Source organism: Takifugu rubripes, chromosome 3 (genome assembly GCF_901000725.2).
Source record: "Takifugu rubripes chromosome 3, fTakRub1.2, whole genome shotgun sequence".
NCBI classification, from domain to species: domain Eukaryota; kingdom Metazoa; phylum Chordata; class Actinopteri; order Tetraodontiformes; family Tetraodontidae; genus Takifugu; species Takifugu rubripes.
This window is the reverse complement of record NC_042287.1, coordinates 17,447,416-17,461,980: the sequence shown is the minus strand read 5'-3', so window position 1 is coordinate 17,461,980 and position 14,565 is coordinate 17,447,416. Positions and strand designations below refer to the sequence as shown.

General features: G+C 49.7%; 4 protein-coding genes and 1 long non-coding RNA gene across 18 annotated transcripts in view; 2 read left to right on the top strand and 3 right to left on the bottom strand.

The window, feature by feature from the left end:
- Positions 1-652: 652 nt before the first annotated feature.
- LOC115249168 (histone-lysine N-methyltransferase SUV39H1-like) lies at positions 653-5,795 on the bottom strand. Of its 4 annotated transcripts, none has more exons than XM_029833856.1 (6): positions 5,698-5,795; positions 5,083-5,243; positions 3,686-4,345; positions 3,293-3,439; positions 2,977-3,106; positions 653-1,574 (listed from the first exon to the last, which is right to left on the bottom strand). In XM_029833856.1, the coding sequence occupies exons 1-6, from the start codon at positions 5,714-5,716 to the stop codon at positions 1,441-1,443; spliced, it is 1,251 nt and encodes a 416-aa protein (XP_029689716.1). In that variant the 5' UTR covers positions 5,717-5,795; the 3' UTR covers positions 653-1,440. The 4 variants fall into 4 exon arrangements, with proteins under 4 accessions (XP_029689716.1, XP_029689717.1, XP_029689718.1 ...); XM_029833857.1 differs by having other exon boundaries at positions 2,977-3,088; XM_029833858.1 differs by having other exon boundaries at positions 5,116-5,243.
- On the top strand, positions 5,153-8,888 carry LOC115249170 (uncharacterized). Of its 2 annotated transcripts, none has more exons than XR_003887876.1 (3): positions 5,153-5,647; positions 5,730-5,884; positions 6,215-6,274. It is a non-coding gene; the product is annotated as an uncharacterized lncRNA (long non-coding RNA). The 2 variants fall into 2 exon arrangements; XR_003887877.1 differs by lacking the exon at positions 6,215-6,274 and adding an exon at positions 8,785-8,888 and having other exon boundaries at positions 5,239-5,647.
- On the bottom strand, positions 6,698-9,122 carry LOC115249169 (organic solute transporter subunit alpha-like). Its single transcript, XM_029833860.1, has 7 exons — positions 8,795-9,122; positions 8,411-8,562; positions 8,255-8,328; positions 8,024-8,179; positions 7,831-7,942; positions 7,502-7,754; positions 6,698-7,411 (listed from the first exon to the last, which is right to left on the bottom strand). The coding sequence occupies exons 1-7, from the start codon at positions 8,859-8,861 to the stop codon at positions 6,990-6,992; spliced, it is 1,236 nt and encodes a 411-aa protein (XP_029689720.1). The 5' UTR covers positions 8,862-9,122; the 3' UTR covers positions 6,698-6,989.
- Positions 9,123-9,765: 643 nt separating this feature from the next.
- On the bottom strand, positions 9,766-13,434 carry LOC115249167 (protein-serine O-palmitoleoyltransferase porcupine-like). Of its 2 annotated transcripts, XM_029833854.1 has the most exons (13): positions 13,274-13,434; positions 12,797-12,944; positions 12,251-12,443; positions 12,020-12,063; positions 11,718-11,899; positions 11,514-11,644; positions 11,195-11,320; positions 11,026-11,126; positions 10,658-10,734; positions 10,521-10,584; positions 10,319-10,404; positions 10,131-10,241; positions 9,766-10,053 (listed from the first exon to the last, which is right to left on the bottom strand). In XM_029833854.1, exons 2-13 carry the CDS (start codon positions 12,930-12,932, stop codon positions 9,952-9,954), a joined length of 1,353 nt encoding a protein of 450 aa, XP_029689714.1. In that variant the 5' UTR covers positions 12,933-12,944; positions 13,274-13,434; the 3' UTR covers positions 9,766-9,951. The 2 variants fall into 2 exon arrangements, with proteins under 2 accessions (XP_029689714.1, XP_029689715.1); XM_029833855.1 differs by lacking the exon at positions 13,274-13,434 and having other exon boundaries at positions 12,251-12,535; positions 12,797-12,938.
- A 594-nt stretch (positions 13,435-14,028) lies between these two features.
- Positions 14,029-14,565, top strand: part of LOC115249242 (myelin transcription factor 1-like) — a 12,012-nt gene continuing 11,475 nt past the window's right edge. For 2 of the 9 annotated variants that reach the window (XM_029834297.1, XM_029834301.1), the window contains exon 1: positions 14,032-14,409. The gene's annotated coding sequence lies outside the window, so the exon portion shown is untranslated. Of the gene's footprint in view, positions 14,410-14,565 lie in introns of all 9 variants that reach the window. The other 7 variants (XM_029834303.1, XM_029834300.1, XM_029834298.1 and 4 more) reach the window with 6 other exon arrangements.

Sequence of the window (14,565 nt, the reverse complement as noted above, 5' to 3'; positions counted from 1 at the left end):
ACTTGAACACGTTAAGTCACGGAAGCAGGAAATCACATTCAGATCAAAATAAAAGCTTTAAAGTCACTCGGAGTGGATCTTTGATCATTTAATGAGAATCTTTGAGCGTCCGTAGCTACTCATGTAGCTTTGTTACACCTTAATGGGGGGGCGGGGGTGGAAGTGAAGGTTCTCTTAGCAACTACATTCTGTGAATGAGCAACTCCTCCACGTGGAGCAGACGTTTGTCCTCCGGAGCCTCTTCAGTTGCCCCAGACAGCTCATCAACCACCTGAGTCTGCTGATCCTTCACAAAGCCACTAAATCCTCAAGATCCCTGCCTGACCCCCCGAGCAGAGATCAGCCAGCTGGCCCACATCTACGTCAGAGCTCACTTAGACTTCATCTGCTCTCAGGAACCTTCGGTTTTCCAGATCATCTGAGGTTAACACACATTTTAGCTTCTGCAGCAGCAACTTCTACACTCAAGCATCAACTTCCTGTTCAAGCAGAGGCTTATCTACATGCCATTACATATGTACTACCGTTTAAAATTGAGAGCTTCAAAGATCACGTGACGCATCCATGGAAACGCTCGGTAGCTCCACCTGCTGGCAGAGAGCAGCACTGCGCATGTGCAGAGAAACTTAAAGTAAAAAAATAAATAAAAGCATCGATTTAGAATGATTTATTTACATCGCCTTCACTCTCCATCCATAAGAACGTCACAGAAAGGCCTAACAGTTAAAAAGGTTAAAGACACAACCAGTACAAAAAGAACAAAAACCACAATGAGAGGTTTAAAGGGAGTAAATCTGTCATGGTTTGGACTTGATCCCTCCAGCAGTTTCAGATTTACCTTAAATGTGTGTTTCACAGCTGTAGTGGCGGTTAGACTGTCACTTCGTTGCATAGAACACCGGCCCAGGAAGCTCCTGTCGCCTCGGCTCAGCTTCCAGTCGCTGCAGTTTAAGGACACGAAGAGAAGGTGCAGCAACGTTGACAGGTAAATCCGGGCTCAGGTGCGTCTCTCCAGCTGCTCCCATTACCAACAATCCTTATTCCAAAAACACAAGTTATTGTGCCTTTTTCAAGGTTTCCAAGTCTGTTGGCAGGTTCTGAAGTGACAGCAGGGTCAGTCCTGACAGGGTTTGAGGACACGATTTCCTTCAGATGGAACTTCCTGCGGCTTTTAAAGCTGCTTCCTGAAAATCCGTTCAAACGTAGCGCTTCACATTGACTTCAGTGAATATCAGCCTGTCGGGACCTTTGAGGCTTTTCTGTTACAGATGTTCAGACTGCTGAGATAAATAAACTGCACCTCTCACTCAAAGCAGAATTCTAAGTATTGTAAAACTAATTAAAATAAACCTTTTGATCTTATAAAAACGGACACCTTATATAAAAGAGCTGTACAAATTTGTGCATGTTGACAGGTGAAGACGTGGCGTCCAGGTGTCTTCAGAACAGGTATTTCCGACAGGAGTCCGAGCCACATCGACATTCCACCCGAATCCTCTTTTTCGGAGAACTCGTGAGACCCGCGAGACCAAAACTGGAGTCCATTTTGGTGCTTTCAGTGTCAACTGGGTCAACTGGAAACACAGAGATTTGGTCTGAGACGGGTCCAAATAGAAAGATGAAAGGACAACAATTCAAACATTCTCTCATCAACGTGCACCCAAACATCTAAAATGACTGAATATTGTGTTGACGTGGGGATTCGGAGCTCTGGAGCTCCGTCCTGTTCCTCCGGAGCTCCGTCCTGTTCCTCCAGCTCCAGCTGTGCCAAACAGCCTCCACCCAGTCCGACAGAGAGCCTCTGCAGAGGAGATGCCAGAACATCTCCTGCTCCCGGAGTCGCGTCTGCAACTGTTGCCAAAGGAGCTTTAATCAAGTACGGAGGAAAGACGGGACGGCGGATGTCAGGGCGGGTTGGATGGACATCAGAAGTGATGGGCGGAGGGCCGCTGGTGGTCAGTGCCAAACATCTCCGCTCGCGTCCACAAAGGTCATTTCAGGGGCACCTTAGTGAGGCAGCTACCGTAATTTCCGGACTATAAGCCGCTACTTTTATCCTCCACTTTAAACACTGCGGCTTATTCATGGTTTTTTCGTGGCGCACTATGACAACTATTGTGAATCAGTCATTTTTACTGACCCTCATCAACATGGAAATACTAGAAGAAAAGCTTATGATGCGGCTTTTAAGTTAAAAGCGATCACTCGTGCGTGATCTTGGCATTACGGTAATCAATGGGAGAAGGTGGAGACGCCGCCTGAAGACCTGATCCAAAGCAAAAAGAGGACAAAAGCTTTTAAACATCGCAGGAGGCCCGAGCTTGAGAAGGTTCTGGAGGACTGGGTCAATGAGCTTGAGAAGGTTCTGGAGGACTGGGTCAATGAGCCTGAGAAGGTTCTGGAGGACTGGGTCAATGAGCCTGAGAAGGTTCTGGAAGACTGGGTCAGCACACAGAGAGCAGGCGGCCGCGGTGCCACCGCCATGAAGATGAAGATTTTAGAGGTGAACATCGGGGAGTTTAGATTGTTCATTGTTGGAGTATAAAAGCATAAACAAGGTAATTAGTGTGTAGCTCAAACGTATATTTCAAGGCAGCTGCACTACAGACACGTTAGAAAAAAAAGCATTTACCGGTAGAATAGATTTATGTTGCTAAACGGATTAAATTAAAAGAAAAGTTCAAAAATCCTGACGTGATAAAATTTGGAGTTAAGGTCTCTGTATAAACACACAAGTGAAGAGAGTGTCTGTTGCTTCTGACCTGTCTGTCGCTCGTCAGTGACTCGTCTCTTACGGTAATAAAAACATCCACCGGTACTGAATGTTTCCATCTAATTTTTCATATTACTACGTGGGACCTGCGGCTTATAATCCGGTGCGGCTTGGATAGGTACAAAAATTGATTTTCTCTCTAAATTTAGATTGTGCGGCTCTTAATCAGGTGCGCTCTGCAGTCCAGAAATTACGGTACTTACTCTGCATCTTGTAATCGAAGGTCAGCTCCTCTCCTGCACGAATACTGCGTGTGGAAAACAAGGCGATTCTGGGGAGCCGCTCGTCGATGTTGTCAACGAACACATTAAATACCTGCAGGTTGGGATTACACTGCAAAAAGATGAGACTTAACACCCAGGAAGGCACCGACTGTTCACCTGCTGCCAGTCGCTCACTAGTCCTCTCACTAATCACGACCAAAGGAAAACACACACACACACACACTTTACTGATGAAGTGGGCGGAGCTTTCTAACTGTTCGCTGCCTCACAGGAACGGGGGACGGTCGACACTCACACTGTGGTTGACGAAGTGGGAGACGTTGCCTTGGTGAGCTGCATCCACCGTGTACACGTCTTCTACGTAGTCCAGGTCAAACAGGTAGGTGGAGCCTTGGCGGTCGTACACGTGGCCTCTCCTCTCTGCTTCATCCGTGGAGATGATCTGGAAGGCAACACCGATCGTTTACGACCACACGTGCGTGTTCCCGTCTTACTCAAAGCTTCAGCCCCAGAACGATGCTAAATCTGTGGGCAGGTGTGTCACGAGGACTTAATTAAGCGTCTGCGTCTGCTTCGATAACGGGACCGTAGTTAGACGTGGGGCTGTCAGCCACTTGTATGACGTTAAGATGTTTCCCCACAAACCAGGGCAGGTGTGAACCGGGTCATGTGACAGGTGGCGGCGTACCTCTCCCACATACTCCATGACAAACGTGTTCTTCTTGATGTGCTGCAGAGTGCGGACCCCCCAGCCTCGACCGTTGTCAGTCTTAAAGATACACAGGTCGAACTGGATTCCCTTTTGGACCACCCTGTTTGGACACTCGGGGCCACATTTGCACTGCGAGTTGCACTCATATATGGGCTTCCCGGGCCGGATCCGGACCTGGCCCCGGTCGTTGTAAGCCATGCGGTGGAGGGAGGCGCCGGGGCAGCAGCCGTTGACGGGCTCCTCCCAGCAGCTGCTACACTCGCAGCCCACCGCCATCTCGTCCAGCACGATGCCCGGACCCACTCTGTAGTTGTTGATGTACGTGAAGTTCTTTGGCGGGCCCTCCAGGTCCACCTCATTCCGGACGAAAATGCGGCCCGGATGGTTGCGAGTCTGATTCAAGTGAGCTTCCCAGCGCTGAAGACTCAGGTGGAGTTTGGCTTTCTGGGTCAAGAAGGACACCGTCTCCTTATCCAGTTTTTTGGGAACGCTGTGTCTCTTGTTGCGCCTTAACATCTGATCCAGGTCCAGATGGAACTGCTTCATTAGTTTTGGGCATTTTAAGTTTTTCTTGGGTTCCCAGGAGTTTTCAGACTCGGGATATCCCTTCCACTTCACCATATATAACTCTGTGTCCTTAGAAAACAGTAAAAAGAAGTTAGTGACAGAGATTTTTCCCATTCTTTGTGTCACAATTGTTCTCAGCAACATTCTAAGATGTTGTAATTGCACCTAAAAGCATCATAAATTAACAATTTGTGCTCCTCATAATCCCCGCCTCATTTCAGAGTTTCTTCCTCATTTTGAGGAACGCTGCACCCTTTAAAAACACGTTTCACTTTTGTGATAATGAGACATAAAACTGTATATTCCTGTGAATGTTTGAAGGCGCGAAGCCTCGGTGAGGCAGAGATAAACCAACTAATCACGTGTCTCACCAGCAACTCCTTTTACCCCCCACGGATGTGATATTATTCCCCAGATTTGGAATTATAATCGAGTGGCATAAACTCCTGTAATTCCTCGCTCTGATGGTCATCTTAGCTGCAGTCTGTGATTCCCGTCCTTTTAGAACAGCAGGAATGCAGAATGAATCTAAACTGCGATTCTGTAGTCGTTCCAGGGATTCTCCTGTTTTCCAGACATCTGAGGTTCTCAGTGCTGATTCTGAGCATGACTCTGCTCCCTGGTTAAAGGACATAAAGCCACGCAGTAATTAATCCAGGTAACTACGTCAGAGAGGACACCGGCTCCATTCGGGAGATTGTGGATCAAAAGGAGAAAATGCTAAGTTCCTTAATTCTCAATAAATGAAGCCTGTAAAGGAAGAAAAGTGGAGAAAGCAGCAGCGTGTTGGACTGCTGGTGTCCTACTTTGGTCTTCTTGTAGTCACAAAGGAATTCCACCTCATAGTGGTTGATGTTGGCTCTGCTGACGCCGAGGTCCCGACAGTGGAGCCTCTCCCTGCGGCACAGGTCCTCCAGCTGCTCCGGGGGCATCTTGCAGGGGACGCTGCACCCAGCAGCAGCCGCTTCTGGGGAGGAGACAGGCCGGTCAGTCCGACCAGGCTTCCCGACTAACCTGCTTGATCCCGAGCACTCGTGAGGAGCTTCGCGGTGGAGGTGCGGAGCTCGCAGGCGACAGCAGCTCCAACAAAGGCCCCGCAGACCCCGCACGGCCAGGCGGCATCGAAACGGCTGCGTGGCCGCGACCTGCGGAAGCCTCACCCGCTAAAGCACGCATGCTGCCGGGAAAGCTAAATATTAACTGGTTCATGAAGAGGAGCGCGATCAACATGCGTGGAACAGCATCCGACCTGGAAAAGCCTTCAAACGCAGGTTGCGCTTCATGTTATGTTGACGGCGCAAAGACACGCAAATGAAAGAAACTCGAAGCTTTGGGTTTAAACACTTGACATACCGAACCGCCAACACGCAAGTAACGAATCTTAAACATCACGTAAAGTGTTGGAGGCCATCGTTTGTTACCTTTCAAATTTTCCGCCATGTTTTTCACACAGCCGCCAAAATAGAAGATTTCCGGGGTTGGGCAGCTCCTCCAGCATGCACAAGGGAGCGGCTGCTGATTGGCCGACGCTCGTCGTTCAGCCGCCTCATTGGCTCAGAGCTGTCATGTGACCTGAGATGACGCCCGTCAGCCGGAAGACAATAAAAGGTTGGTCGAACGGATTTTGAGGTCGAGGTTTGCAACAATATAATCGTAAAACTGTGATAAATAGCTTGGGTTTATTCACATTCACAGATATTATAAGGTACACGTATTTCACAGTAAACTTCGTCCTGGGAGCATAAAGTAGCACAAAGAAAGTTATACAGATTGCTTTAAATGCTGCTCAAAGCAACTTTAAAGTTGAACTCTTTGTACTCGGTTACACTGCGGTGACCAGCACAGATCAGAAGGTAACCTTGCCTCTGCATCCTCTTCCATCTCCTCTGTCCTCTCTCCCTACCTTCATGTATCCTCTCACTGCGTTCATACGTCCAGTCTGGGGTCTTCCTCTCCAGATCCTTCCTCAGCATCCATCCATCCATCCTTCCTCAGCATCCATCCATCCTTCCTCAGCATCCATCCATCCATCCATCCTCAGCATCCATCCATTCCCTAAGATATTAGACTTCCGTCAACTCTGATGTGGTGAATTTGACCCATTTTCTTTCCATGTTTGTCTTCATCCGCTGGCCAACGTGCACGCTCTGATGTGCATGTGCGGATCATTGGTACCACCTGGGAGCTTGTCTGAGTCCAGCAGGCCCAACTGAGCCAGAACCCTTGGAGAGAGTTTAAATTTCAGCTGAACAATATTAAAGGTTGTTGTTGAATGATTGAAAGAGTTTGTCGATGTTTTGGTCTTTTTAACGATCCAACGATTGTTATAAATGTGAGATTTAAGTTCTTAAAAGTCTGAGAAAATGACAACAGCACATAAAATCCAGTTCTGATCATTAAGTTCCAAATTTCTGACAGGAATTTAAGACTTGGTCTTTTATTCAAGGTCAGTGAATGAAACTGTGATCAGAGTGGATCACAGCACCAACGAGCAAATACCAGAGAAGAAGTGAAAGTGATGCTTCAGTGAAATGTTGGATCTGGCTGGAATCCACATTTTATTGTTTGTAATCCTGCAGATTTACTGACACTCAAATCCGTCCTCAACGGTGATCCAGATCCAGGCCTCCAGACCAGTTTTCAGGACTTGACGCAGGCCCTGGAAAGACCTCCATTCTTTTATTCTATTCTGCTGTAGTTCAGTCGTAGTTTCTCACACCACAGTGACGTCACTGGAGTTCTGCTGGGTCATTTCTGCTCTGACGCTGATGCGAGTCAGATCCAGATCCAGACCAGCTTCCTCTGTACAGCTCGGTTTCGTTGCTTCACGTTTGGCTCGAGGGAAAAAGAAACCGTCCAAGGGCTCGTGCTCGATCCTGCATAAGGCGTCTTCACCAGCACTGAAGAACGTGGGATTTGAGGCACCGGAGAGACGGCAACCGGGCCGGGCCTCCTCCGCCAGCAGCTGAAGCTTGTTTTGGGTCATGTGACTGTCTGTTTGAACAGCTCTGTCAGTCTGACACACGCTGATGGGCCCCTCCACAGCCTCCAAACTTGGCTCCACCTTACGGAAGGTGTGGCGAGCATAGAGGCCGATGCAGAACATCTCCACGATCACACAGTAGTGGTAGATCACTGGAGGGAGACGACAGGAAGAGCAAGGAATAAAGAACAACTCAAATTAGCAGGTGAAAGAGAGGAGAGGCCACGCCTGCTGGGACCTACTCTGCGATCTGGCCACCACAGAGAAGGGAGGCGTGCACGGGATGACCTCCAAAGCCCCCATCGTCTCCAGGATTCCACTCTGAAGCCCACACAGCACCAGAACCACGATGATGCAGATGAACTTTGCTCTCAGTCCGTAGCCATGTAAAGAGCTCTTAGTGGCTTTGTAAAAAAGAAGGTAGCCATAGAATGAAAGGAAGGTGGAGGCGCCGATGATGGCGTTCACGTACACGTTAGGGTTGACCGAATCCACCTGGAGAACAGAGCCAGTTCATGGTGCAGCTGCACAATCTGTGACACTCACACGCACATCAGGACGCGCCACTCACATCTCCGTAGTCGTACTGCTCATCCGTCCACAGGACCAACATGACAAAAAAGAGGAGGCTGCGCACGACCGACAGCTGCAGCACAGCCGCCACCATCCAACCGCGGCTGCCGCTGCACACAGGAGACAACCCACACGGGCCGGTCAGCACGCAGGAGACACACGACTCCCGAGGCTGTGCTGGACATGTCTACCTGTTGATGGCCACCATAGGAAGACAGCAGCAGCAGCAACAGGGGAAAGGGTCTGGAGAAACCTGCTGTCCGGCCAGAGCTGCCAACATACGAGCTTTGCCCCCAAAGAAGTCCTCGATCAGGCCCATGAATTTGATCAAGGTTATGGAATGATACCTGCAGAACACAGCAGCAGCGCCGACCCGGTCAGAGTTCATCGTGAGGTCGGTCGCTCGACTTGATCAAACTCACAGCGCAGCCACGAAGTTACACAGTGATGATGAGCGCGGGACGAAGAGCGCCACCAGGGAGGTCACGGCCAAAACCTGCAGGAGCCAGAAGCGCACATGATTAGAGCGGCGCCACTATCGGGCCAGGACGGGCAGCGGTGTGTGAGCCGGACGCTACCGGGTACATCCCGAGTATCCACAGGTAGAACCATCGTCTTCGAGGAGAAGAGACGTGGCGCAGGAAAAAGCCCACCTCCTCCAGGAAGATCCCCAGTAAGATGACAGCCAGGCCGGCCGGGATGAGGAAGAGCCACAGTTCATCTTTTATGGCTGTCACACACACACACACACACACACACACACACACCAGCAAAGATCCACGTTTACTGCAGTTGTGTTTTTTAATCGGTCGGTGGAGGATTGCGACATCTTTACGGAGCCAAAACTATCTGGGGATGGTGGTTATGGCAGGAGAGTAACTAGAACTAACCCTTCAGCTTAAATAAACCCTTGCCTTCTTACATTTGTCCTGGTACGTTCACGCCTCTCCAGCCTCACTCACCACTGAAGATCTGGGAGGACAGCGGAATCTCAGGCCCAAACCAGCTGCAGTTGCTCCCTTTCCTCATTCTAACATCACGGTCGGACTCCCGTCAGCAGAAACACATCCAATCTGTCCATGAAGCCAACGGCACCAGATCAGGCCGGAGGACTTCCCACTGGACCTGGTGAGCTTCCGTGTTGAGCAGAGTGTGTGTGTGTGTGTGTGTGCAGGTGTTAATGATTGACCAGGTACAGCAGCAGCACAGGTGAGAGATCCAAGTTCATCCTAATCAACAGATTCCTCTTCACTCACATTAGACAGAACATCCTTCAGCTTTCAGAAGGTTGGCCAGTTACCGCCTGCTGTGTCCAGCCCAGCCCAGTTTAGCCCAGCCCAGTTTAGTCCAGTTTAGCCCAGCCCAGATCAGTCCCATTTAGCCCAGCCCAGTTTAGCCCAGATCAGTCCAGTTTAGCCCAGCCCAGTTTAGCCCAGATCAGTCCAGTTTAGCCCAGCCCAGTTTAGTCCAGATCAGTCCAGTTTAGCCCAGCCCAGATCAGTCCAGTTTAGCCCAGCCCAGTTTAGTCCAGATCAGCCCAGCCCAGATCAGTCCAGTTTAGCCCAGCCCAGTTTAGTCCAGATCAGTCCAGTTTAGCCCAGCCCAGTTTAGTCCAGATCAGTCCAGTTTAGCCCAGCCCAGTTTAGTCCAGATCAGTCCAGTTTAGCCCAGCCCAGATCAGTCCAGTTTAGCCCAGCCCAGTTTAGTCCAGATCAGCCCAGCCCAGATCAGTCCAGTTTAGCCCAGCCCAGTTTAGCCCAGATCAGTCCCGTTTAGCCCAGCCCAGTTTAGCCCAGATCAGTCCCGTTTAGCCCAGCCCAGTTTAGTCCAGATCAGTCCCGTTTAGTCCAGCCCAGATAAATCAACGATGGTTTAAACGTACTGAAGCATGGTGTCAGTCACGGCTGCAGTAAAAGTTCTAAACATGCTAAAAGACATTTAAAATGTGGTTTAGATCTTGATGATTTCCACCAAAACCTTCCAACATCTTTATTTATTATTCCAACAGATTTAATACAAAAGTAGAAAAAGCTGTAACAAAGTTCCAGGAACATCTTCACATCTTCCATCCTCAGTCGGACCCACCTGAGCACAGGTGAGTCGTGTGTGTCCGATCTGCTCACTTGATCAAGCGGTAGAAGACCCAGCAGGCCAGCACCACCCAGTGACTGGCCCAGTTGAGCTGGGCCCACCTGTGGATGGTGTGGCTGGCCCGGTAGCCCTGGAACGACAAACAACCAGCACGTCAAGCTTCATTTGTTCCCTCTGCTGAAGCCGAGTGTGACGTCATGGTCCTACTTCTTCTGCTTCCTGTTCATCAACTCCAGGATCAAACATGGATCCCAGGTAGGTGAGGTGAACGATGGCCAAGAGGCTGAAAACCAGGTTGAGCAACATCACCCAAAACTCCTGCAGACGGGGAAGAATCAACTTTAAACCTTCTCATTACTCCTCTGTCTCCAACAGCGATGGTGATGACGTGAGACCTGCTTGTGCTGATGGTGGCAGCCTGAGCTGCAGGGTCTGCTCAGGACACAGGCGCTGAAGATGGACGCCAGCCTCTTCCTCAGAACTACAGAGGAAAGAAATCAGCCTGGATCAAGTAGCTACAACAGACGGGCGAATAGCGTCAGACGACCATCCCGGAGAGCTGGTCGGGCAGCAGGCACCTCAGCGCGGCCTCCCTACCGTGTTCAACATAGGTGATGAAGCCCAGAGAGAGAAGAACAGCTCCCAGGTGGAAACTCAGACCCTGAGAGGAACAAACCAGAGTCAGGCCAAGAAAGTGACCCTCGACCAAAAGTATGGAGGAGCATCATACTAACATGCAGCAAGGCGCTGGCCGTGTAGGTCATCAGGATGGCAGGAAAGGTGCCCAGTTTCATGGCATTTTTGAAGACATCTGAGGAACAGACAGAACACAGAAGCTCGGAACGTTTCAAAAGCAGCCACAGTCATGAGCCACAGAGGTTCAACGGCTGAAGGACTTCCAAGTCCCCAGCAGCACAGGAGAGGCCCTGGAAGGTGACATGATGCAGATGCTGTGGTGGCTTCCAGAGACATCAAAGAGAAGAAGCTGGTTCCTGGTGAAGCTGAGGTCGTTCATAAACTGCTTCAGTCCAAACATTAACTGTAACTGGTTTCACAGGTGGTGCTTCAGGTCTGCTGGGAGGTGAACACACAGGAAACCTACATGTCTTCAGCCACTGGGACATGGGAATGTTCCAGGACGTCACCACCAGCACCATGGAGCGCGGCATCTCCACAGCGAGAGGCTTCACCACACTCACATCCCTGCACAAGAAAAAGGCAGCTCAGGTCCACAGCAGCCCTTCAGCCACAGCGCCCTGAGCCCCACTCACCAGGAGGTCCGACCCTTCTCCTCAGTGGCGCCGGCTCCGGCCAGCATGGCGCTCCCTTCGCTCAGGTGACCCACGAAGTAATTACTGAAGTGGAAGGACACGGCGTTCTCATACGCGTCCAGCCACCTGTGGAACACCACACACATCAGCTTCTCCAGCCGCTCTCTGACCCGGTCCACAACAGGTCTCCATCTGGACGCCAGAACTTTGGAGGCAGCTGTATTCTAGGAAACGTGGGTCTGTAGAGGCTAATTCATGATGTTGATGATCTGTGAGCACCTCAGGCTGAATTTCATTTAAACAAAGGCTGGAATCTCACTTCTGTGTGACCGAGTTTCCCTGAAGTGGGACAAACACAGTGAAGAAGTATGGAGCCACGCAGGTGGAGACCAGCAGGCAGATCTGACTTCTCAGCAGGCTGAGGGAGGAGCAGCACAGCCAGCGGCAGCTCTGAGGAACAGAGATGGGATCAAAAGACTCAGGAATTATGGATCCCATTAGGAAACCAAGGAGGAAGCCTCACCAGAGCTCTACCTCCGACGGCATTCTTATAACTGGAGAAGCTGATCCAGGGTCCGAAGATCACGGTGCCCACAAAGAAAAGGTAACCCAGAAACTCAGCTGCGGAGGGCAGGTCAACCGCAGCCCCTCTGTCCAGGTCAAAGCCCAAAGAGATGACTTTCATGGCCACCACCATCTGAGAGCCTCAATCAGATTCAGAGTTAGAAGAAATCATTTCATCTGAGTTTGTTGGAGTTCTGCTGTAACATGGATGAAGATCTGAGCTCATGAGATTAGCTGAGATTAGCTGCTCAGAATATTCACCTCTGATTTTATTCCAGGTCACAATGTCAATGAAATGCAGCTCTCTGAAATAAAACAGACAAATGGATTAATGCAACAGAAAAAACACAAAAAAGTCACCTGGATCTCAGAAAAATGCTTTTTCATCATTAAAATATCCCTCTATCTGTGGTCCAAACTGAGGAAAAGGGAACTTTGTGAGCTCAGTTGCTGGTGCAGCTCTGACGCCGCTGAACTTCATCTCAAACTCACCCGATGAGCAGGTAGAGGAGCACCACAGCGGAGAGGAGGAGGCCTCTGCTGCTGGAGCGCGGGCTCAGCAGGAGCACCAGGTAACAGAGGAGGCTCAGGAGCAGCACCCACAACATGTGCACATCAAAGAAGAGGAAGAGGGCGTACATCCCAGCCAGCAGCGACGCTACATGCTTCACTGTGGACACACAGCCTGACACACGATGCCGTCATGCACATTACAGGCGTTTTATCCACGGAGGCGTGTAAGAACTTCACCCACTGTTCTGCTTAAGCTGCACAAATCTTCAACGTTCAAAAAAAAGTGCTTATTTAGAGTTTAAACTGTAGCGTAAACAGATCATCTATTCATTAAAAACAGTTTGATATATGATATGAAGTTCTAAAAGAGTAAAAATGACATGGCAAAACTGTGGCGTGCACAAGTGTGTCGAAGGTGGTGTTTGATGGTGAAACGGTGTGTTTCCAACGTGGTTTTGAGAGGGTCACACACCCACATGAAACACACACTCAGTGGCAGGAGATGCTGGCGGGTGTGTGTCTCACCCAGTCTGAAGCAGAGTCTGCAGAGCAGGCAGAGCAGAAGCAGCTTCCACACCTGCTGAAGGCCCTGCTGCAGCGTGCTCACGCCACAGCTCTCGGCCAGCTGTTGCCATAGCAACAGCCTGGTGGACAGGTCCATCCTCTCATCAACCTAAGACAAAACCATGTTCGTTTTAAACGGGCCGAATGTTCCTAAATCGCTGCCAAATGTGAGACATTTTTATTGTGATCTGTTCCATAAAAATATAATTTCTCAGACAATGCTACATGTATCATATGTATCATATATTTTCCCCACAGTTCGAGTGTTGGATGCAGCCCTATAGAGCCATAAAACACACGTCCAATCTGCAAATAACAATCATTAAAGCAAACACTGCTTCGGATTTACCAAGTCTTAGAATAAAAAAGAGACGCACCCAAAGTTTTAAAACCTATTTGATGCTAAATCATCGCAGAAAAGTGGCAAAACAGACTCACGCGATCGAAACAGTCCCTGAACTATTCAGCCGAGGGCCGAAGGTGAACAAACGGACCCAAGTTCTCTCCTTCCATCACAGCAGCGACGCAACTTTCACGGATTCGTGTCTCTTTTTCTTCTTCGTGTCTTTTCTTCTTCTTCGTGTCTCTTCTTCTTCTTCCTTTTCCGTCTTTTTCTTCTTCACAGGTTGTAATCTTCTGACCTCTACTCTGCCCTCTAGCGGAGGGAAATGTCGCAGCTTTTATTATAAAACGCAAAAACAAAACAACAAAAAAGAATTTTTGCGGCTGATTTTAGTTTTGTCATCTTCCACTAAAAAACGACAAAAAGAATAAAGACAACGTGAACGGAACGGAAAACCCAAACGTTTGTTCTATGGAGCATTTGGGCTATTCAGTCACTGTTGCTGCAGTCTTTTATTGTGTAATAAAAGTAAATCACCATATCACTGTGAAGCAGCTGACTTTATTGTTGATGTACGTGGTATTTGCTTCAATCCACAAATATACAAATCAGCCAAAATGAGAGATGGCACGTGAACTTAATATATGTTAGATCGTTATTGTCTGAATTTGTCTTTTTAAAAGCAGGTGTTGTATCTATATTTTTCTCCAGGGTGGTGGAGCTAATCTCATTGTCTGAATTCAGACATGTGATTAAAGATGTGTTCTCTGATTGGCTGCCGGCAGCGTTTCGGATTAACATTGTAAATATTCTTCAGTAACTTTGGAAATGATCATTTGTGAGTTTCATAGTTTGGGATTTTGGGATCGTGGGCCTGTGCTGCCGTCTCCCAGCTGCTCCGCGGCTCGTTAACTATTGACACGGTGTCCCTGCAGGCGGCCGCCCGCTCACCGGAGGCCTGGAGCGGCCTGTCCCGGCCTGGGCGGCCGCCTGCAGCCCTCCTGCGCTCCGACAGGGGGCAGTGCAGCTGAAACTGTCCATGGTGCTGAAAACTGGGCCGATTCTGTTGGTTGCCGAACACCTCGGGGGGCAACTGGACTCCGTCTGAGCCGCCGTCGCTCGTCAGGTACCCCGCCTTGTTCCGACCGTTTTCCTGCGGTTCCGAGTTGCCTTGAGCGTGTGTTTGCGGTGCCGGGGATGCGGGAGCGGAGGGGGAGGGGAGCGCTGTAAGGTAAGGCTTTATGTCCTGACAAAGAGCGTCAAGCGCACTTATTTGTCGGTATTCTCGGGCCTCGACCCGATCTCCGCCGGGAGATCCGACCCACACGCACAAAGCGACGAGTCCAGAACCCTTTCGGACGGAATGTTGGTTCGGCGACGCGTTTAA